We start from the raw sequence: 24,871 nt of genomic DNA on the forward strand, positions 1-24,871 counted from the left end.
ACGTCATATCGTCGTACAATGGTCCAATATTTCTTTCCCAAGTTGAGATTTTTTAAAATTTTACAGGTTTTTCTTTTTCTAAAGGCTCTTCTCTTTTTTGTGTTAAAATTTATATAGCTTAATCGTATACCGACTTACTAAAACATTTTAGATTTTGAGCATTATGGGAATCTGTGAGTTATTTTTTATATTTTCTAAGTACACAATAAAAAATACTTGCTATACATAAAGTGTGCTATTAGGAATATTTGTCACGTCACAAGCCAGTACTACTTTAGTACTGAAGCCAAACACCAATACAACTCCAAAAGTATTTCTGTTTTTTAGACTCTACTTAATAAACGAAAAACTTTTGAAGGTTTATATGCTTTAAGATACTGCAGGTATGACAGCAGTTTAAAGTGTCTTTTTTATATAACCATATTAAATTCATATACAGTTGTATGGATAGTACAGGCAAGAAGGAAAAAATGTCCATTTATACCAAAAGTTAATTCAAAGATAGACTTCAGTAAAATAAGGGTAACAATGGTAATAACAAATAATCTAGTGTTGCTAAAGTGTACAGTTAATTTAAACAAAAAACTGACCAAAAAATACCTTATGAAGGTCACAAGATTCTCCGAAACATACGTGATAAAAAAAATTATTATATTTAAAATTATATGTGAGAACATATTTATTCCTATTAATAAATATTTTCAATAATTTCAACTGGGCTATATGACTGTTGTGTGGAGGGAAACTTATGAAACAGAACTTATACAACAAAACACCCAAATAAAATTAACAAATCTTCGGTCTAGTTAAAGAGTTTTGTTTTTTTTTTTTAATTTGCAAATATACTTTACGTGCATTTTTGTTTATATTTTTGTTTTGTTTCTCTATTACCCCTAGTTGCACAACTTGAACGCCAATCCAATGGTAATGACAAAACCTCTTCTAGTAAGTAATATTAGACTAATACTGTGTGCGTTCTAGTTTTAAGGATACATGTGTTTGTATCTTACTAGCAATGATCTTAATATTAAAAAAATTATTTAGACATTTACCTTTTTCAATTCAATGCTAAATTTGCGATTTTTTTAATGAAATAACACCAAAAATTACACCTAAGGTATATTAACATCGATAAACTATCTTATTATTATTTTGACTAATATTTATAAGAATGTGTTTAATAAGTGGCTAATAGACGACTATTATCATTCAGTTTTTGTTTATACTTTTGGTGATTTTGCGGGAACTACATCGATGGATTATAGAAAATAGAAAAAAAAAGCTTAATTATGAAGATGATTTGTTTTCTAAATAAGACTTGAAGAAGTAGAGATAGTAAAGCTGTTTAAATCACAAGAAAAGGATGAAGCACATGAAAGATATTTATTATTTATTTATAAGCAATGATTACAAACCTAAAAATACATATTAGTTCAAGCAACCCAGTCCAAGTAAATACAAACTATACAAACCTACCTAACAGACCTTTTGCCAGATGTTATTTTTCACGTTTAATTATAGTATATTAGCTTTATATTAAAAAATAAATAACGCCCAAGCATAAAATGTACTATAAAAGATGACTACGGTTCCATAAGTAAACTTCATTCAAATATCACACTGAGCTTGCAACGGGAGTAAGCAAGCAGACATTGACTTGTAATAAAGTTCAATAACATCTGGGCAATATTAAAATGTTAAGGACACATAGGTATTTTGGGATTACTGACATATCAGTAACATATCTAACATGATTAGTAAATTGTGGCTGTATTAATAAATAGTTGCAAATATATCTAGAATAACGAAAAGAGTATAGAGCCATTATATCATGCTAGATGGGTTACACTGAAACTTGTAACCTGTTGAAGTTGTGAGTTCAGGATGTGAACAAGATTATTTGGCAGATATAAAAGGGAAAACACTAAACAATGCCAAACAAGTGAGTTACTAAACAAGAAGTAAAAATTTACTTGTAAATCATAAACCTAGAGCTTTTAAACCAAGTTCTACAACCAAACTATTATAAGTACGTCAGAGTATAAGTCACACATAATCAGGCACCAACGGTGTATTTCAAAAAATAATTTAGAAGCATTCCTAGGGCATGAATAGTCAAAATAACTATAAAACTTAACAAAATCGACCTGCTGCTATTTAGAATGCCCTTCAAGTAGCAAAAAAATTATCAACACATGATATTGAATGGCCTGCCTATTTGCCGTGTAATTCTTTTTATTTGACTCTCATTCTATGTCATCTTCGATTGTATCGGAAATATATGTCAATTTCATTAATTTAACTTGTATATATTAATATACTTTTAAATTTACGTTAATTTTTTATCAAATTTTATGTATAATGTACTACAGGGTGTTTCAGAACTATTGGATCGAACTTCTAGAGGTTATTCAGTACAACAGTAGAAAACATTTGAGTATAGGGACCTATATCCGGAAAAGTGTCATTACAGCTTTACGGCCGTAAAACGCGTTAAAATTTAGAAAGATGATGAATTGCCTAAATAGGATTTAATGCATTTAATTGTTGCCTTTTGTACATGATTTCATCACAATAATTATTTAAATGTACCGGTGCGTGAATGTCGTTATCTTTAAAAATGATAACAGAGAGTTATGCCTTAGTCGTACTATCTTATTTGTGAATTTGAAACGAAAAACAAATCAAGAATTGGCGGATATGCATTTCGCATACGAAGTAATAAGCTCCAAAGTATGAGCAGCATAACGGTTGTATTAAGAACGTTATCCCAAACGACAGCATCTGGGATAAAAAAAAGTTTATTGCTATTTATCTGCGGCTCTTTGAGACAGGCATGTTTAAAACCAACTCGCATGATACTGGTGTTGCTCTCTTCTTCATCAAATCGCTACACGACCATATTTTTTACGCTATGTTTTATGGATCGATGAAGGCTCTTTCACAAGAGACGGTCTTTTTAATATTAGGAAAAGCCATGTTTCAAATGAAGACAATCCCCATGCAATTTTGCTTAGAAAACGTTAGCAACGTTGGTCAGTCAATGTATAAGCAGGCATTGTTGATGATTACTTATTTGTGTCATGCCTTCTACTAGAACGGTTAACAGGACCAATTTACCAGTGTTTCTTGGAGGAAGTCTTCCAGAACTTCTTGAAAATGTTTTAGTAAACGTTCAACAGCAAATGTGGTTTCAGGATGATGGAGCACCGGCTCCATTGAAATCATGTGCGACGTTTAAATCGGTGTATTCAGGTTGGAGCAATTAAGATATTTTAAGCAATTATTGTGATGATATCATGTACAAAAGGCAAAAATGCATTAAATCCTGTTTAGGCAATTCATCGTCTTTCTAAATTTTAACGCGTCTTAGGGCTGTAGTTCCGTAGTGACACTTTTTCGGACATGGGTCCCTGTAATTAAGTGCTTTCTACTGTTGCACTGAATAATCCCTAGAAGTTTGATCTCATAGTTCTGAAACACCCTGTACAACTAAGTAAAAGGGTTTTTGAGATATTTTAAATTTTATGTAGAAAAATAGATTTTTCAAGTTGACGACCCAAAAATCATAATTTTTTCCATTTTGATAGATCCTCCATGACTAGTTCGCCTGATTGATGGCCAAATTTATGGTTAATCTAGTTAATCTAGAATACTATTGATACCTTTGGGTTTTTCTGTTTTAATTTTTATTGGAATATTGCTATTATTAATAAAAATATTTTAATCTAAAATTTACTCCAATGTCTTACTGTAAACATGAATTTTCGAATATTTTGAAAACAAGTTATCGAGATTGATAACATTATACAATGTTATTTTTACTTTTAATCTTAAGTACGATTAGATGGTAAAAGTTTCCTTTTAAAAAAGGACTTAAATATGTTTCCAATACTAGTTGATCCTTCCTAATCACCCTATCTTAAATACTATTCGTCAAATATTTTGCAAATACTACTACTTCGTTTTTCAGAAATAAAACCCACAAATCATAATAGATTTTTATGTAAAATGTAAAATATTTTAATTCTGTGTTGTATTTGTAATTTGTCTATAATCCATTGATTAGTTCCCGGAGAATTGTTTTAACAAAATCCCCTATACTATTTAAAAAAAAAAGTCTACACAGTACATGTTGGTTCTACATAGATAATTTAGAAAAGAGTAACAGCAATAATGTGAATTTAGGTTCTTTAATTTATGGATTTCACATTAAAAGGAGAAAATTATAATTTTTTTGTTCTGGTCTCACTGGTTCTCATTATTGTTTTATTATACCAGATTATTTACCAGAATCTGAATATGAATTTTATAACTACATACTACAAATACAAATTCTATATCGTTTTATCATAATTTTTAACCTATTATCAAGATGTCATGTGTAGTGCATACATTAATTAAATAGAAATTTAAGGTATTTGCTCATGTCATACGACTTAAATGATTTATGGACGAGAAACAAACACCTTGAACTAGGTCAATAGTCAAAATGTTTGCCTAAGAATGTTTTGTTTTTGTGCAATTCAACTAATTTCCTGCTTTATAGCTGTATAAATGATTTTATTTCCTGTTTTTCTTTACGTAGATTTTTGTTTATACTTTTGTTTTGTTTCTTTCTTTTACCCTTAGATGCACAACTTGAGCGCCAATCCAATGGTAATGAGAAAACCTCATCCAGTAAGTAAACTGACGTATACAATGTGTGTCGTTTTTTTTGTGATAAATGTTATGGGATCTTGAATGTATATAATTAACAAAAATATCACATAATGTTCAAAATATGTTTCTAAAATGTTTATTAATAACTAAACAATTTATGTCAATTTGTTGTAGATCACAATGCATTTATTGCCAAAAAAATGGCGGATTTTTTGCTTTAGTTTTTAATCTCATGCGTACAGTGTGTCCGAAAAGTCTGGAAAAATATCTTTTACAGATAAACGAATTGCCCCGCTGCTGATGAAAAATTAATGAACATTATATCTGAATAGTTCTAATATGACTAGATTCATAAGCCGGCTAAATGCTCCGTTTAATTTTAACATTGCTGATCGCCTAAATGACCAAAACTTTAACTCAAATTACACAAAAATAATTTTCTGTAAATTGAAATTGCTAGTAACTAATTTAAAATCTCTAGTTATCTTTTTTTTTTAATTCAGACCCTATCCGTAAAAATGATTTTGATATATACTTTTTTTTCAGCGTTCATGTTATGCTACACCCAAGAAGACTCGAATAACGAAGGTAAAGTATTCTTTTATTTAACTCAATTATTTACGTGGATATCGTATTACGTGTATCTCTATCATAAACCAAAATTATTAATGGCGATGCCGTTTACTTTCATTTACTATATATATTTTTTTCTTTTTTGGCTTCTTTCTGTGTTCTCTAGTACAGGTGAAATATTATATCGGGTTGAGCTCCCTTTCATGGAAGAAATTACGCTAATTTATCTGGAGGACGCTAATAATCTTGATGATTTTAGTAAGTCTTAGTGTTGTGACTGCATGTCGCGTTTTTCTAGTACCAAATTAATAATTGCTGCGCGTTTCTTGTTCTTTTTTTATTACCCCTGCGAGTTTTGCACTAGTCTCACTTAAACATCATCAATCATCATTATCATTAACATATTAACATAATCATTAGTGGACCGTGTGATGAGCCTAATAATAATATTAATATAGGTTAGCATAAAATTAATTTTTTTTTTTTAATCAAGCAAAGTGACAAACGACAATGTTTTTTTTATATTTCAACCAATATATACAACCACAGTCTTCTATAAATTTGGATTCACTAAAGAATTTTTCAGCACAAAAATGAACACTTGGAGCAAATATAAAAATGCCTATTGTAGCCTGTTTAGTTAGTCATCTGTGGACTAGGGATTTAGCTGATGCTGCCGTCGTTTTCATATCTTAGCAACATTTTGAGTATTTTTTACATCTTTCCGAGATTTTAAGTCATTTGTTATCTTATCCGTTCTAGATTTGCACTAGTTTTCAATTTATAAGTGTTTGGAGTTTTCAGGAATTTCAGGAATAAATACACTTTTTTGTATAGTTTTTTCATAAAGGAATAGCTTTATTAAATTTGTGATTATTATTATATTTTTTTAACTAGACTTTGCGCTGCTAGAAAAGCATTATCAACAAATGACTGAATATTTCTTGAAAATAAATGAATATTTTAATATCTTAAAAATATACGGTTTCATTTAGTGGGTTATAGCTCCGAACAAATTCCCAAAATCCCAATGATCTGAGAAAAACAGCTTTGTCTGAAGTCAAAAACGCCTTTTCTTATCAAGCGCCTCCAAGAATAATCCTTGCTTTTCCCTAAAACTAGTTTTGCTATCCAGTGCAACCTTTAGTGGTCGCATTGAATTTTTAGAGCTCCACCCTATAAAAAAATACTATACGATAAACGTGGTATAAAATATTAATAAAGATTCATTTTAATGCATATATACCATCACTCCCAGATATTTAGTTTTGTCTCCTCCTACAATAATAAGAAAATCTCATCCATTTTTCACAAAGAGACCGACTTATACAACAGACGAAAAACAATGAAAAACACACAGTCACGGTCTCACAACATTTACTTAAAGCTACACATGTTTCGCTCTATTTAGAGCATCATCAGGCCTAAAACAAAATCGTCTATTTCTCCCTATCCATACAAATTTGCCTCCTTCAATTCTTTCTTTTACAGACTTTTTAACATCGCCCTGTCAAAGGAAGCGTTTGCTCAAGAGCTTAATATTATAAAACATATTGCTTTTAATAATGGATTCCCACTTTACTTAATTAACAAATTATACTTTAAGTTCTTAAATAAATATAGGTTGACTTACAACCTTCTTCATGAGAAAGACGACAAAAAGTCCTTTAGATCTTTGTCCTTTTTCGGCTCAATTTCATTAAATTTAGCTAAATTTTTTAAGACCTCTAATATCAAAATCGCTTTCAAAACCGCGAATAATTTGAAAAAAACAGTTAGTGAGCATGATAGACAAGGCAAATGTCTTTTCGAAATCAGGGGTTTACTCTTTGAAATGTGGGGATTGTGACGCTGTATATATTGGCCAATCTGGAAGAAAAATTTCTACAGGCGTTAAAGAACATGTAGCGTTGTTTGAGAAATTTAAAAATACAGACGTCCGTGATACAAAGTCAGCGTTTGCGAATCACCTGTTAGCTTCCACACATCACTTTTCTCCAGAGGTCGGAGCTGAAATACTTCATGAATGCCCTAAAGGGAAAAAGCTTGACCTTCTGGAGAGGATGGAAATTACTAAAGCCAAGAAGAGTCCTGTTCTTGTCTGTGTTAACGACGTTTTTAATTTTGAACCCAACCTTATTTTTAATAATCTTATTTAATCAATTTTATATTTATATAATCTCTTCCAACTAAAATAAGTTTAATATTGTGTTAAAATGCCTTGGCTTAACAACAAATGTTTTGAACTTCTCCTCAGTGTCTGGCTTGTAAGCTTGTTGTCGCGGGTTCGATTCCCATTAGGTGTGATATTATTTTACAATTTTTTATTTTTTATTTTTTGGTTCTAAATAACTGTATAGTCATCCTAACCTTAAATGTTGTTTATTTACTGTTTTGCCAACGTTAATGGCTTTTTAAGGTTTTAGTCTTTTTAATGTCCTCTTTTTTTCTTTCAATACTAATTATTATTGTTTTAGGCCTAATGATGCTCTGAATAGAGCGAAACACGTGTAGCTTTAAGTAAATGTGAGACCGTGACTTTGTGTTTTTAATTGTTTTTCGTCTGTCCTCCTACAATGTTTAATTATACACTGCTTTCATTTCAGAACGAACTACCCTCAATAACTTCTTAAACAAAAACTTCTTTAAAAACAACACGTCAATTAAGATATACAGTGTACTCCGTCTATAACGTACATAGGATGTAACGTACTTCCGGTTATTACGTACTTATAATTCGAAACCCGCCCAAATAGTCTTGTCATTTTACTGGATGTAACGTACTAACTAAAATTGTAACTCCGGCTATAACGTTCAATATTTTTGCCCGATTGACAGTAATTTTCCGGTTGTAACGTACAAAAGTACGTATAAGCAGAGTAATTTTTCACCTCTGTCGGGGATTCCCATTAATCGATACTGAGAAGTTTCTCTGTAGTGCAGCGAAACAGAGGCAGAAAGTCGCTTATTTCGCGAGATAAAAAAACGGAGTACAACCAGATAAAATGCCTATGTTATTATAAAGTATATTAGTGAGCATCCGAAATGACGATTTACGATATTTTTTAGTGGTCGAGAGATTTTTTATTTAGAAAAATAACATAAATTGGGAAAATTCGAAAAATGCATATTTTTAGCTTTTACACATAATATCTCAAAAACGGACAAAGCTAGGATATTAATTTTTTCACCAAAATAAAGCTTATTTATTACACTTTCTAACAGATGTATAGATTGCCACACCGTATTTTGCTTTATATTTTTTAAATGACGTTGAATGGCTGACGTCACAAAAAAATACTCTAAAATTTCACTAAGCGACAAACTTTTTTATTTCTAACTTTTTTCACATACATGCTGCGAAGCAAATTAAGATTGTAGATTTATCTAATACATCGGAAAAAGTTCCTGTAGTACAGTCTTTAATAACACCGCCCAACAGCATGTATGTTGCATGGAATATTTTTATGATTCTAGGCTTATTTTTAATGCTGATATTAAATAATGTCATCAGTTTATATGTGTCAGCTCTAGTTTTTGAGTTAAAAGGAGGGAGTATTTTTTGGGAATTAAAAATACACTCAACGTACAAACATTTTTAATTACAAGAACTATACACTCAGGAATTTTCTTTTATATGATTTTCTACTAGTTTTGAATGAACTGCTACTCTGAATACTCCAGCAAAAATCGGCCAACATATGTGCATCCCAGCGACCCTGAAATCGTTCCTCCATGGTTCGAAGATCTTGGTGGAATCGTTCACCCTGTTCTTCACTCATGTCACCGAGATTTTCAGGAAAATGGTGTAAATGGCTGTGTAGGAAGTGCACTTTGATGCTCATGTTACATCCAAGTCGCTGGAAGTGTGACAACATCTCTTCGACGTGCGCAATGTAATCATCACCCTTCCTATTACCTAAGAAATTTTGGATAACCCAAACAAAGGAATCCCATGCATTCTTCTCAATTTCTGACATTGAGCTGGTGAAATTAGGATCGTTTACCAACTTGCGAATTTGTGGACCATCAAATATACCTGCCTTGAGTTTTTCTGAACTTAGACTTGGAAATTTCCTTGAAATATATTTGAAACATTCACCATCTTTATTTAATGCCTTAACATATTGCTTCATTAAACCTAGTTTAATGTGCAGGGGTGGCAATATGATACGATCTCGTGGCACTAGAGGTTCATTTATAACATTAAGACTACCTGGAAGTAGTGCTTCCCTAGAGGGCCATTCTTTTTTTGACCAATGTTCTGATTTTGCTCTACTATCCCATAAACACATAAAACAAGGATATTTAGTGTAGCCTCCTTGTTGTCCTAAAAGGAAGTTCACCATCTTAAGATCAACGCAAATCACCCATTTATGATTGTTATATTTGATTTTGTTCATGACCAGTGCTATTGTGGGGTATTCTTCCTTAACTTTAGTTGAATGTGCTATTGGTATGGAGCCTAGTTTATTTCCGTTGTGCAATAGTACACACTTCAAACTCCGTTTTGACGAGTCAATAAATAAACGCCAATCGATTGGTTCATATTTCTGCAAGCCCATGGCAGTCATTAAACCAGAAATATTAGTACAAAATACAAAATTATCCTCCTCAGCGAAAAAGGAAAGTAAGTCTTTTTCTCGAGTGCGGTAATAAGAAACTTTAGTTTCTTTAGTTAAAAGATTTCTCTCTTTTAATCCGGAGGCCAATAATTCAGACGAAGTTTTGGATAGTCCAAGGTCTCTAATTAAATTATCAAGTGCACTTTGATCGATTGGTTTTGGTTCAAAGAGATTTTCTGGAACAAACTCGTCATCGCTCATGCTACTCAGTTGATTCAATTCATCAGAACTTTCTGTAGATGTAGATGGTAATGGTAAAGATGTATCTTTTGAGCTCCTTACAGGCCTCACAGCTGATGTTGATGTGGGGTAAATCCATTTGGAGCGGTTCGTCTTGTTGATTCCTTTTATATTAACAACGCAAAAATAGCAGTCATCGTGATGATTTAAAGGTTCACGCCAAATCATTGGGGATTGGAATTTAAAAGAGAGTCTCTTCTTAGTGGCCCATAAACGTAATTCTTCAACACAAATTTTGCACACAATATTGGGCACCCAGCACTTGTTATCTGTTTCCAAAGGAAAACCAAAACACTCTAAATACGCTCGTTTCACAAAGTCTGACATATTCAATCGAAATTTTTGAAAAACATATTCACCACAAATATAACAAAAACAATTCGGATCGTTAATGCAGACCCTTCTTAGCGAAGTCATGATGAAAATTACAATAATTTATCTAAAACGCGACTATAATAGATAAAAAACCAAAAATAAAGATAAATGAGAAGAACGTAGCTATATCTAAACAACTCGAGCTGTTAGAGTAAAACTGACGACAGATTCGAAATCAGATGCCTCGAATTAGTAAACAACAATAAAAATATTTCAGTCAACATAAAATAACCTTTGATTTGTTGTGCAGTGTAATAGATGCAATGGCTACAATTCAGGGAATGAATGAAAAACAATTCGAAACGTTTAACGACTTTGGAAAAGTTTTTTTGAAGAAAATTTTGGACTTTGCTCGAGAATGTCAGGCACCACGCATCACCATAGTTTTTGATACTTACAAAATTTCTTCCATTAAATCAGCTGAAAGAATTAGACGTGGAGAATCTGATGTAGCACAATTTAATATAATTGGAACAAGAAAAGTTGGTGCATTTTGAGATCTGTTAAAATCAGTCCGCAATAAAAGATCGTTGTTAATATTCCTTACCGAATATCTGACTTTAAATAGCTCCACAAATCTTTTAAACGGTGAGGCTTTAATAATTGCTATAACCTCTTTCTTGTAAACTTCATAAACTTCAGAGTACGATCGAAAAATTGGCTTCAGGTATAATTTGCTCGTGAAAGCCCTCATTATTATGAGAGGGCAGTTTAGGAAGTTTTTCAAAGAAGTTTTCTTCACGTTTTTTCTCATTAGCCAGTTTAATTTTCTTGGGATATTTTTCAGTAATATTCGGTATTCCAGCATTACTATTTTTTACCCAGTTAATGACGCTCCACTCACCCAGCCGTAAAGTAGACAAGAATAGTTTCTTGCAGACTGGAAGCAACTTTTCTTCAATTTTCAAGTGATAAAAGAACGTTGTTTGCCTTCTAGTTTTATTTTTAGTAGTCTTTTGCTTTGTTTTACATTGAGTTACTATTGCATTAACATAGTTTTACGTTGTTTCCAGTCCATGTCGGCCCAAAAACGTCGAAATAACTCCTGTCTTTCTTCTTCGCCTATTAAATGACACTGCCTTTTTGTTTTAGTTCTTTGACATTTTTTTGATTCACATCTTTTTACCAACTGTCGCGATTTCCGTTCAACTCTGCTCTTGCCACCATCTTTTTCTTTTTTATAAGTTACGTATTTTTCGCCCTTCATGCGTTGATGCTTAGTTTTGTTTACTTGCCATGTAAGTGGATCGGCGGCTCCTTTCTTCGCCCTTTTAGCACCGGGCTTTAAAGGATCACACCTATTCGGTGGTTTAACGTTGATTAGGCTTGCCAATGGTAAGTCATCTGAGGATGCATCCGAATGCCCGTCAGTATCTAAAAGTAAGGTTTATTTAATTAGCTTGTTTTAATATTGATAAAAAATTTGTTTTATTACCCGTTGGTCGAAAACTAGATCCTGAATCACTTAATGCATTTTCCTGATTAGAGTTTAATTCATCAGAGGATATTGCAAGCATTTCTTTTGTACCTGTTAATAATCGATTTTCTGTTATTACTGTTAAATCCTTAATAATAACATTAGGTACCGGCGTAAGCTCAGTATAACAACCATTAGTCGAGAAATTTTCATTTTCAGAAGGTAAAAGTAGTAGACTATTATATGATGAGCTAGGCTTCGATAATTCTTCTGATTGTACGGTCCAATTTAGAATTTGTGTATTAGGTTCGATAAAGCTATTATCATCCATTTCCGAATAATCAAAAATTTTGGCATCAAGAGTACCGATACTAGATTTATGCATAACCTTTCCCTTTAAACTCAACTGTCTCATTTGTTCACTTTTTGAAGACATCTGTAAAATATAAAGTAAATTAAAAATTAAGAAAATGGATGTTTTGTTTGATTTATTGTAAAAATAGTACTGTTTATGTGATAGCAAAAACTTGTATCTCCATAATATCCCTATTTTTTAGTATTGTAGGTAAGTTTAAAAACCTCGTATCTCAATTTTTTTTAACATAATAATATAGTAATACCTATTAAATATTAAATAAATTATTGTAAACTAGTAAAAATGAAAGTAACTATAAGAGATTTATAATTAAGTAACATGTTATGGTAAAAAATGGTTCTAACTAACTTATATTTACTACTATATTAATATTTACTACTTGCCTTTATAAATCATAAAATTAGAAACCATTTAAAACACCGTATTCTTAGCACTCACAACATTATTTAGAACATTAGTACTTACCTTAATTAACAATATTTTTAATCAAAACACATAAAAATAAACCATCTAAATGCCGCGTAAACCAACACACGTGTTTACATGAAAACAAAAGAAGATACGAGGTTTTGACACCTCAATTTTTCCTTTCGCGAGATACGAGGAATTTAAATTTAGGACAGCGCATGACCTTTATTAACTAATGGAGTTACTTGGTTTTAAAATCGATGAAATATGGATTTCTAGTCACGGTAAACCTCATATCTCAAAATAGATATATTTTGAGTTACGAGGTTTTAACATCTGGGCGACGATGTGCTGATTGTATTCTAAGGAACAGGATATTATCATTGAAAGGTTTTTCGTAGCCAATAAGACCGTTTTACTATTGGTTCCGTTTGATTTCTTTGAGAATATGCTTGATGCGTTTTAGTTAATTCTTATTAATATATTGCAAGAAATACGCAAAACTGTATTGTGCCTATTTCTTTAAGTAATAATTTTGATATGGATAAGATTTCAATTGACTTCAGGCGACTGTGAATGAATGAAATTTAGTAGCACAAATATACCTCCACCTACAATTAAATATTACACAGAAGAGTTAATGCATCTAACATCTACAAAAGTATACTAACACACTTACTATTTTATACACTACTATATATATATTTTTTTTTTGGAAAAATTACCTTTAATTTTAATTAACATTAATACTATTCTTATGGTTTTCGTCATTTTATTTTGAAAAAAACTGTACCGTATCACATCAAGCATTTTTGCAGATAGTTTCTTTTTCTTGGATTTTTTTTCAGTAGTGAATAAAAAACTTTGTATCTTTAATTACATAAAAGAGGTTAAAAATATGTTGCTTTATTAACTAACTTGCCTTAATACTTTTTAAAGTTGATTTGAGTGGTGTTTTACTTGGTGTGTGGCGTGTTTTGAATTTGCTACATTTTCCTTATCATTTAATAATATCACTAGTCATAATCACATTCACCAAAATCATGTTAACTTCCTTTTTTAGTGTCACTTATCTTTTTATTATACGAACATTAAATAAGGCAACGGAATTGAACAAATTCATTTTCAAGATATACAGGGTCGGACAACGATAGCGAAACGTTGGGGTACGGATCTGTTTTTTGCATTTGATTTTATAATTTTTTTTGTCCAAACAAAAATGACGTACTATGACTAAAGGATATGCCACTTTTTTAATTTGATTGAGAATCGAATTTCAGTATGTGACATATCTTTCACCGCATTTGTAACAGTCTTTGTGATGAATTAAATAAGTTCTTCTAAGATATACATACCTATCCGGTCAACGAAAGTTTTGAGTGCAGAAATCAATGCACCTATTAACTTGCAATAGCAAATATAAGTTACAAGTTAAAAAGAGAACAATAACGTTTCTCTTACTTATCTACTAACAACAATCCGACCCAAATTAAATATAAATGTTGAAGTATCATATTCAGGAGTTCTAGGAAATGCTTTCAAACTTTTGTTACAATATTTAAATGGTTACTAATTTTCATGAGGATGTTTTAAGGAACTCCTTCAATAGAAGATATAATTAATGTTTTCTTTTCTTTAATTGAGTCACAATTTTTTTAATCATTCAAGGGTATCCTAAATTGGTTATTAGGAGTATTTAACCAGATAAACACGGAAATTTAAAGAAAACTTATATTCATTTGTATAAGTCTTCGCAAATTGTCATATTTTAAGACATTTACATCCGCAATTAAGTAGTTTGGAACTCGCATACAAAAATCATTAATAAAACTTTTTTTACTCTTAAGAATTTGTTTTTAAATATACAGTAATTTTTTAATACAAATTAAAATTAACAAATTGGTAGTTCTTCTAAGTAAAGGTACTGGAAAACTTTTTAACACCGTGTACTTTTACCTGTAGCGTGTATGCAAGCTTAGAGACACCTGCCTATATTCTTGAGGATTTTGGGCGTAGGTGTGCTCTAGGTGGTCATGTCCTGGCATGTCCGAAGCAGGTTCTATCAGATTCATGTCTGGCGATAGTGCGGGCAAGTCCAAAGAATTAATGCCTTCCGATTCCAGATATTCATTTACAGCTCTGGTAGTCTGGTAGTCGGGCGTTTTCATCCATAAAAACGACAATAGACAATAGAATTTTATTGCTACTAAAGTAATACAATATATACTTATAGCAATAGAGTACAGGCATTACAAAGAAAAATATAAAAACAAAATAAAGAAATCTGCTGAGTCATATCTATCGGAAACCTGGCTTGTTGAACCTCCGCAAGCGACTTCCAATGCTTTTATTAATAATTATTATTGCTCTGTTTATTCAAATGCCATTAAAGAGAAATCAGTTGAAAGAGCTAGTGGCGGTCTAGCCATGTTTTTGAAAAAAAAAGTCTACATTTTAAGACACATTTACAGTCTTACATTCTAGATGCTTCGCCATGATGGGTAACTGCACATGTGAGATCTCATTATATTGAATTCATATTTTTAGGTTCATATTTTAACATTATATCTCACTTATGCAATGCTTAGAATTATATCCTGATAGTTTTCTAATTTGGGCAGGTGATTTTAATTGTTGCATTGCAAACGGCGTACAGCCTCCAGAAGAAATTTTTTTGGAGGCCAACCTTTCTATTTCTGATAACCCGGCACAAATAACGTTCTCAAACGATTTAGCATGGATATCGAATACACAGCTGCCTCTTATTCAGGATTTTGAAGTATTATGTCACGTATCCGATCACTTTCCAATTTTAATAAAAGCAATTCAAACAAAATAAAAACTTTTGCGACCTACCAACTAGCGTATGGGAAATTTTCTATTTATCAATTAATAGCCCCAAAATTGAATTACAGTATAACTTTTTTGATGCTAGACATCCACTTTTAGACCACGAAATTGCAGTTTTCGGATTACACGAAGCTTTAAACCGTTGCAAGAATGGCAAAAGTCCGGGCGAAGACGGTGTTTCATTAGAATTTTTTAAAGCTCTACCTTCCATTTGGATAACTTATTTAATTTCCTTTTTTAACAAAGTAATGGAATACCGAGCCGTTCCGCATAATGTTCCATAAAAATGGTCCCGTTAAGGATCCCAACAATTATCGCGGTATAGCTCTTGTCAATTGTAATGTGAAACTTTTCACAACGATAATTTTAAGGAGACTGGAGGTATGGTCAGACGAGAACAATTGTATCCCTGAGTGTCAAAGTGGCTTTCTAAAGTCCAGAATAATGTCTGCTCAATTGCATCTGCGTCTTAGAGGGCGAAAAATTTATGCACTTTTTATTGATTTTAAAAGAGCCTTTGACTCACTTTCACACGACCTTTTGTGGCAGAAACTTTACACGTTTGGGCTGTCAGCATCAGTTATTTCTATTATAAAGTCGCTATACGATTGTGCCAGTTTTAAGGTAAAAAGTAGAAACGAGCTTACCAGGGAGTTTCCGGTGGCGGGAGGAGTTCAACAGGGAGAATCTTTGAGCCCCTTTTTATTTTTACCATTTTTAAGTGACTTTGAACTATTTTTTCGGGGTCGGAGACTCGATGGTATTGATATTGACAGAATTTCTGACATCGTTGCTTTACTGTACTGCGATGATGCAGTTATTCTGTCCTACTCTGAAGTCGATATGAAGCGAAAATTGCTGGCCCTTGAAGATTACACACATCAAAACGAGCTTACTGTCAATTTAAATAAAACCAGAATTATGATTTTTGCTAGGGAAGGTGGCCGTCGAGCTAATCAAGACTTTAAATATGAGGGCAAAAAAGTGGAGATAACAAAGAAGTATGTTTACCTGGGGGCATCTTTTACCTCTTCTTCATTGTTTAACGTTATGGCGGAGGACACCGCACTTAAAGGTAAACAAGCTATTAGAGTTGTTCGCGGTATTATGGCCAAGTCAACCCATACCAGTTGGTCGGCAAAGATTGCCTTTGCAGTTACATTAGGGTTTTGGAACGTGTACAGGTTACTTTTTTAAAAAAGTTGTTTTATCTGCCTGCTAATACACGTGACAGCATTGTGGGCCTAGAATTTGGTGTAACATACCTTTCTTTAACTATTTTTTAAATTAGCTAATCAAACTTTTATCTATGAAACCCTCCAGATACCCACAAATCAGCTATAAGAGATAGCTGGCACTTGAAAACCCTGACCCTTCATATAATTGAATTCAGCAAGTAAAGAATTTATTTTTTTCAAAAATTGATTTTGGCATGCCATTTATATCATTAACGAGTACCTACCTAAAGAAGAATAAAGTCTTGTTGTTGGATAAATTTAAACAGATTTGTGTTCAGAAAGACCTTGCATCTGCTTCAGCATTTCCTCTCTTTTATAGGTGTTTTTCAAACGTCCAAAAGCCAAAAAACTATTTAAAATTTAAAAGAATGTCTTTTAAGTATTTAAAGTTTCTTTGCTAAGTCCGGACCGCCAATTGCCATTTTTTTAAGGCTACTTTTGATGGATTTTCTTATTTTATAGATCTTGACGATATGTGCACTATATATAACGCAAATGTAAAGCAGACCTTTCAGCACATATTTTTTAAGTGCGCTTCTCTTCGTCAGGGTCTAATTTTTATCTGATGAGGTTGTATTTAGTGTGCTTTTTAAACAACATAATACCTCAAAAAATAAACCTGTTGTACATTACTTTTTAAATATAAAACTAAAGGTTCTATAATCAATAATAAGTATTTTATTTTTCTTATGATACACATAATATGGTTTTGGTTTATGTAAATATACATTGTTGTATAATTAGGTTAGTGATTAATTTATATAGGTTATAACTATAGCCAATTTTTTTACGTTATTTTTTTCAGTTTTTTATGATAAACAATTCTGCCTCGCTACCTATTTTATAACTGTAATTTTTGTAAACGGTGTTTTATGATTCAGCAGATTTCTTTATTTTGTTTTTGTTTAAAGATATTTTTCCTTGTAATGCCTGACTCTATTGCTATAAGTATATATTGTATTACTTTAGAAGCAATAAAATTCTATTGTCTATTGTCCATAAAAACGAAAGCCTCCTGTATCTATGCGACCATTAGATATGATACCAACCCAGAACATAACACTTCCGCCTGCAAAGATTCTCCCTCAGATTTCTGTTTCATCAGAAAAAACCCTGAGTTCGAAAAGTCTGCAGGTTGCACTACCCACTGTAGTTGCTCAGGTTGTAGTCATAGTACTCTTAATGGTCGACGATACCTCAATCCTGTTGCCAGTATTCGCCTCTGCAATGTAGAGACTGAAACTTAAACTCCCAACGCATTACGCATATTTCTTAAAGGGCTGCTACTGCCATAGTAGTTCTTCGGATGGTTAAGTGAATATAACGGGTTTGTTGGAGATTAGTTACACGCCTTCTACCGCTTCTCGATCTATCGTGAAGATAATTACTGTGGAGATAACGATTCCAAGTACGAGACACATTATTTTGTCAAACCCCAACTCTATTACCCACGAACCTTTGAAAGTGGCCTTTTTCAACCTCACTTATGACTTGCATAGGTGCAAAACTTCTAAAAATCTATACATGTATTAATCATTAATATAAAAAAGTGATTTTTTAAAAACTAAAAAGTTGTATTCAACTCGAAATAGATAGACACTTAGAGGGATCTTTAAGAGGCAGAGGCAAATGGAAAATTGCGGAATCGGTCAAGTATTATTGTTCTCTGTTTAACTTTTTTAGCGCTTTGTCTATTAATTTTTGAAGCAAGTTATTGCATGGGTAAATACGGCACCAAAGAAACTAAATATTTCTCAGAATTTCATTATGCAAATAACAAAACATTTAAACTTGTATTATGGTTTTTTTCCAATCCCTACCCCACTTTTTAGATATATTATTCCCGTTCGCTATCGTTACCTAAGTCTGTATACATATGTATAAGTGATAATAATAATAAAGCGCACTTATTCGACCTATTATTAAGCAGTTCACATTAGTTCGTTTTGGGATCTGTTATTTGATTACTGCATATGTTAGAGAGCTCCCGTATCAAGAAAAAAGTTATTCTTGGTTAGTTTCTTAATCTTGTTCCGCATTTAGTTAGATGTAGTTATAAAACTATCTATATTTTTCTTGTGCAATAGTACCATTGTGTAAGTATCAGGGGGTCCATTTTGTGATTTAATTCAGGTATATCCATCACTATTACGAATAGAGTTAGTAGGCTTTTACAAATTAATAATAATAATAATAATAATGATGATCTTTATTTAGCAAAAAGCTACAATAGTACAAAAAACAAATTAATACATTATATGATTGTTAATCGTGCTTCTATTGCATTTCCAAAGAACAACAATCGGTGGTATTAATTGTGTTTCATACCAAGGTCGTGCTCGTGTTGGTGGTTCAAGCAAGTTGCGACACATGTTTCTAGGTCGGGTTTTCATGATGACTCGGACAAACAAGGCATCTCGGTTACTTTTCCTGGGAGACAGGCACCGTCCCGGTAGTTCCAATGGACAATCACCGCCTCCCGGTGGTCCAGAAATACCCCGCTAAGGAGTCGACCCACGACCTAACTATGGAAGCAAGTCGAATAAGTGAATAAATTTACAATTTATTTTGATTCACCGTAAACTATTTTTTTCTTAACAGTTTCAAACAAATATTTGGCTGAAGGACAGTTGGTATCTACGGCTGCATGCTCGACATTAATGTATTTTAAATTATATTTTTGATTTATAAAACTACAATTATAGCACTTTTTACGAACACTCTTACTTCCACCCACAAATAGTTTTATTAGTACAGGTGTTACTTTTGTGATTAAAACTCTGGCACTTATAACATCTGAGAAAAAGGATGTCCTTATATACGGCGCAGCGGTTCCAGCCAACACATACAACTCCAGAATTCTTCAGTTTCCAATATGTTTCCGGACTACACTCCGGAAAAATTGTCGAGTATTTTTTTTTAAGTTTTTTTTATATAGGCCACTTTAAGTTCGTCTTCTTCTTGGATTTAATTATTTTGTTTTAATCTTTACTTTACAAAACTTAATTAACTAAGGACAGCAAAATTATTAACCACAAATGATTAGTGAACAGAGTAACACTAAAACTGAAACCAAGTAGCATTAATCTGAAGCCATTAGGATATTTAATTTCTTAACAAGATTATTAATAATGACTTGTTAGAGGTTTCGTGAAAATATATGCTAATTGATTACCTGAGCTTACATGTTTATTTATCATGATGGTCCTGACACTCTCGACAAACAATGGTAATGTGTAAGGGGCAGATCGTTCATGATAATTTCCTTCTTTTCGCAAGAGATCCTGGAATTTATTATTGATGTATTCACCCATGCCTGGATCTGATCTAAAAACCTTGATTTTATTTTTGGTTTGAGTTTCTACAAGAGCTTTAAACTCTAGAAATTTCTTTTAAACATCTGATTTCTGTTTGCAAAAATTAACAAATCTATACTTACTACACCCATCTTTAAATAAAACAAAATACCTTGAACCACTGGGTGATGGTACACTCATGGGTCACTATAAATCTCCTCGCCTGGGCTCTTAGGTGAACTTCTGGATTTCCCTTTATGTGATTTTCTTGCTTGCTTCCCATTGACACATTGACACAAATTGACACATTTCACAGAAAAATTCATTGCCATCATCAATTTTCAAATCACTCACATTTTTTTATGTCTTTTTAATTGTATTAAGGTTCACATGACCCAACCGATCATGCCATAGCTTTAGGGAGTTGTCACTAGTGCTTAAGGTTAAGTGACACTCTGTTGGAGGCTTTACTCGAAAAGCCATAAATTATTTTTCCTATGCCCAACACAAGATATTGTACCATTGCTGTCTCGAAATTCACACCGACTCTTGCTTGAATGAAACGTAAAGCCTCTATCTGCCATAGCTCCCACTGAAAACAAACTCCTACTGAGCTCTGGAATAAACAATACATTGTTTATTGTTCTGTCAAACCACTGAGCGTTAATGCACACTTGTATGTTAATGATTCCTATTCCAGAGGCTTTTATTAGTTTGTCATTTGCAATTCTGACAGACATAGGCTCGTCTATGGCTTGCAAACTTGAAAACTAACTCTTTTGACTTGTCATATGCAAACTCACTCCTGAGTCACAAATTCATTCCAAATTTCCAACACCTGAGCTCGCAGAATAGCAGCTCGACCCTTGACTCGAGCCCTGCCCTTTATTTTTGTTGTCAGCCATTCTTTGTCTACATTCACGTGCACAATAAATGCCCTAACTTCTTACAATAATTGCACGTAGTCTTTTTTGTGACGTCTTGAACACTCGTTTTCTTAAATTTGCGAGATGCTTACTTTGCAAAGCCTGGAGCCATCACTTCTGGTTTCTGGACATTCTGGTTTCCTCTTTTAACAATCTTGCAGCCAGATTTTCAAAAGTAAAATCAATAATTTCAAAAAACAATTTACATATATATATATATATATATATATATATATGATTGACACTGTATAACATTGTGTCATCAGCCAATAATACAATATTAGATTTTTGACACAGCATAACCATGTCATTAACGTAAAACAAAAACAAAAATGGACCGAGCACAGTTTCCTGAGGCACGCCATATTTAAGATTTACAGTTTCAGATATAGAATTTTTATATTTAACCCTTTGAACTCTATTGGATAAGTATGAATTAAACAGATTTAAGACATTATGCTTAATTCCCATATATTCTAATTTTCTTAATAAAAGTACAAAATTACCAGAATCTATAGCCTTAAGAAAATCATCACAGATATGTATAACAACAGATTCACATGAATGATTTTCATGAAAACCCGATTGATTCGGAACCAATATTTGATTTTTATTGCAGAATTAAATTAGCTGCTCCTTGATATACACTTCAATCATCTTCTTATAAATTGGCACTGTATTGATTGGACGAAATTCATTATGGCACTTTGTATTTTGCACCTTGGGTACCGTAACGTAAAACACTTCACAAAGAATTTTCTTAGAGATCCCACGTTCACCACCCCCGAGATTTTTAAGGTTTTTCAAAATATTTTGGTCATTGTTATTTTTTCAAATATTGTGAAGAAATTATTGGCGGCTGGACTTCTAGAATTGTGAGTGATACTCAGCTGTGGTATATTTTGAATAAGAGTATTAGCAAAGTAATTATTAAACTTGTGTGCTATACTCGCCTTATCGGATACTACTTCCAAATCAAAAGAAATTTCATTGAGCACAGTTTCACTTTTCCCTGGTAAAACAGTTTTTAGATGTTTCCATAGCTTGATAGCAATAGTCATAAAAAAAATGCAGTCTAAAGATTTATTTAATAGAACAGCAAAATAGTATATTTATAGCTGTATTATTTATTCTTGAAGGTAAGAGAATATTTGGATTTGGGAACAATATTTTTTAGTGCCTATAGACTAAAATCCACTGTTTTTTACGTTGTTTATGGTGGGCAGCCATAGCATTTTTTTGTCTTTAATAAAAAAACCCTTTATATTTGTATGGTAGCTTATAATCTTCATTTTTTTAAAGGCTCAAATAATTTACATTTTTTTCAAATTATGTACATTTAATTGATCCGCTCTCCTCTTTCCTATCGGAGTTCTTTCATAAAACGCGAACGAATCAATTATGTCAGACAACAAATTGAATAAAAAATCCAAAGTTTGTGTGACGACATGCCATGACAAATTACAGTCTCCGAGGAAGATCTCATAACAACAGAAATGCTAAAATTGAGCGGAAGGATTCTAGAGGATAAATCAAAAAATAATTCTGAAGAATACTGATTGCGTGGAAGAAGAACGCAGAAGTAGTCTTAATACTTAAGAAGGGTGACCCAAACACAAAGACTAATATATTGAAGAATATCGCTTTGTTAACCTGCTATCACATTTATATAAACATCAAACGAGCAGGCTAAATTCAGAAAAGGATATATATATACAAATCGAACTTTGATTGAGAAGACCACAAAATATAATATCCCGGTCTTATCAGAAGGCGTCGGACACATTTGAGAAATGGGTCTTATAGACTCTCGATACACGCTTTTTATTAAAGACATATTTAATTGACTTGATTTAATAAGTGATCAAGTGAAAACACAAAGAGGGGTAAGACAGGCAGATATTATAGTTAAGTAGGTCAGATTCAAATTACTATGCAACAGCTATAGAATGTATCGTATCAAATCGAACTGATCCGAAAATACGAAAGTAATAAGTATTAACGAAATTGAAGTGTTTATTGATTACAAAAAAAAATAGAAGTCAGCGAGTACATATATCTGGGACACAAGCATAGAATAGAAAAAGAAAATCAGAAAGACAGCAGCCATTAAAAGAAGAATTGCCCTAACGTGGGCTGCATTTGGGAAGATGGCTAATGTACTTGAAAAGAAAGGTGTATGATAGCTGTATTTTACCAGTGACAACTTACAGACTGGGAACCATGACTACCTGCAACATGGTTAGATAGAAATGGTTTTAAGGCTTAGCTCAATTAATGAGATTAGGCTGCTGCATGAAACTCGGGGCAAGTTGTTCATCTTCATTCCTGGTTGGTCAAGCAGGGTCATCAATAAAGACACTTATTAAGGAAACAATAGCAATGTGAAATTAAAGTTTAAAAGAATGTCAGATCTACAAAAAAAACTGCTATAAAATATAACCGTTACATGAATTTTAACCAAATAAGTGACTTTGAATGAGTTCCTTGAAGATTAATTATAAAGGTTAAATCTTACTGGGTCAGATTTTCTCCAACGAGTTGACCGTTACCATGGAGCTCGGTCATACAAACGAAATTCCATTGCTGAAGGTTGACGTTATGCTACTGGTGGTTCACTGATGGTTGTGGTGGATGGAGAATGAGCATGTATGTTTTCCTCTAATTCATGCCAAGTAATGTACCATGTACACAAAAAAAATGTTGCACGTGCGGCACAAGCGTTGTTTGGCTATATGTTTGGCATAAAAAAACCCAACAAGTCCTAAATATCCCAACGATGGGTTCAGAGGTAACTTTCCAATAAGTGTGTTAACCATTAAACTTAGGTTTAAAAAAAATCCAAGTTCAACATAATAAGCATGCGCTAAAGACCGGCTAATTCTAAAGGTACATTATTGCGCACCTAGTGGAATAACTAGGACAATATAAAAATAATAAAATATTTTGAAAACCCAATATAACGGAGCCCTTTTGTCAGATTCTAATAATAATACTATAACTAAATAAAGCCCACCCTTAAGTCAGGAACATTATAGCTAACCATTAAGTAATTGGTTGCATCGCCATCAAGCGCATGTATAAAACAGCCATAAAATTTTTATGGAATTGGCTGCTCTGCAACTACGCTTATATGTAAATGAACCATCCAATTAATGTAAATGAATGAATGTCAAAAATTAATTAACCTTTGTAATATCTTGAAAAATAATAACAAACAAGATACCACCATCAACAGATGAAATAATAAAAATATTCTTGAATATGCCTCTGGGGACTACCCTGTGGTAAGGTAAACTGAGAAGAACACACGTAGATTATCATAATATATATTTTCGCAATCGGACACTGCAAGAAAGAGGAATAACAATCCACGAACCAATAGAGAACTTTGTGAAACCTCAGACACAATAACCAGGGCAGAAAGGGTCGAATAAACTATAAAAGTTTAGAACACTCACTAGTGTCTACTTCAGGTAAATTATTAGGCGATAATAAACATATCTTAGAAATATTGGACATCAGTCTAAGAGACAAAATAACAAATAGAGAAATAAAAAGAAGAACGAAGGTGAGAGATTTGGGCAGGTCATATAGCAAGAAGTGATGATGTAAAAGAAAATTGCGGGCAGAAACTGGTTACAGATATCACAGGACATAAAGACATGGAACGCAGCGGTAGAGGGCAAATGCAGCACTATAAGAGCAAATAAAATAATTTGCAGTATAAAAAAACAACTGTGAAGCTCATAGTTAATTGCTTTATACAGTTAAATACCTAGTAGAAGTTTCTACTTTAGTAATCCGGAGGATGAAAATTTGTAGAATACTTTCAAAGCCCGAAATATGAGGGGCTGATTAGCAACTGGATCCACTAATGGATAA

General features: G+C 32.4%; 1 protein-coding gene across 10 annotated transcripts in view; it reads left to right on the top strand.

The window, feature by feature from the left end:
• Window positions 1–24,871, top strand: part of LOC126733620 (disks large 1 tumor suppressor protein) — an 825,690-nt gene that overhangs the window by 777,708 nt on the left and 23,111 nt on the right. For 5 of the 10 annotated variants that reach the window (XM_050437042.1, XM_050437015.1, XM_050437007.1 and 2 more), the window contains 4 exons: window positions 898–945; window positions 4,633–4,680; window positions 5,209–5,250; window positions 5,407–5,493. In XM_050437042.1, the coding sequence (XP_050292999.1) occupies window positions 898–945; window positions 4,633–4,680; window positions 5,209–5,250; window positions 5,407–5,493 (225 nt within the window). The remainder of the gene's footprint in view (window positions 1–897; window positions 946–4,632; window positions 4,681–5,208; window positions 5,251–5,406; window positions 5,494–24,871) is intronic. The other 5 variants (XM_050437028.1, XM_050437022.1, XM_050437047.1 and 2 more) reach the window with 5 other exon arrangements.

Source organism: Anthonomus grandis, chromosome 1 (genome assembly GCF_022605725.1).
Source record: "Anthonomus grandis grandis chromosome 1, icAntGran1.3, whole genome shotgun sequence".
Lineage (NCBI taxonomy): Eukaryota > Metazoa > Arthropoda > Insecta > Coleoptera > Curculionidae > Anthonomus > Anthonomus grandis.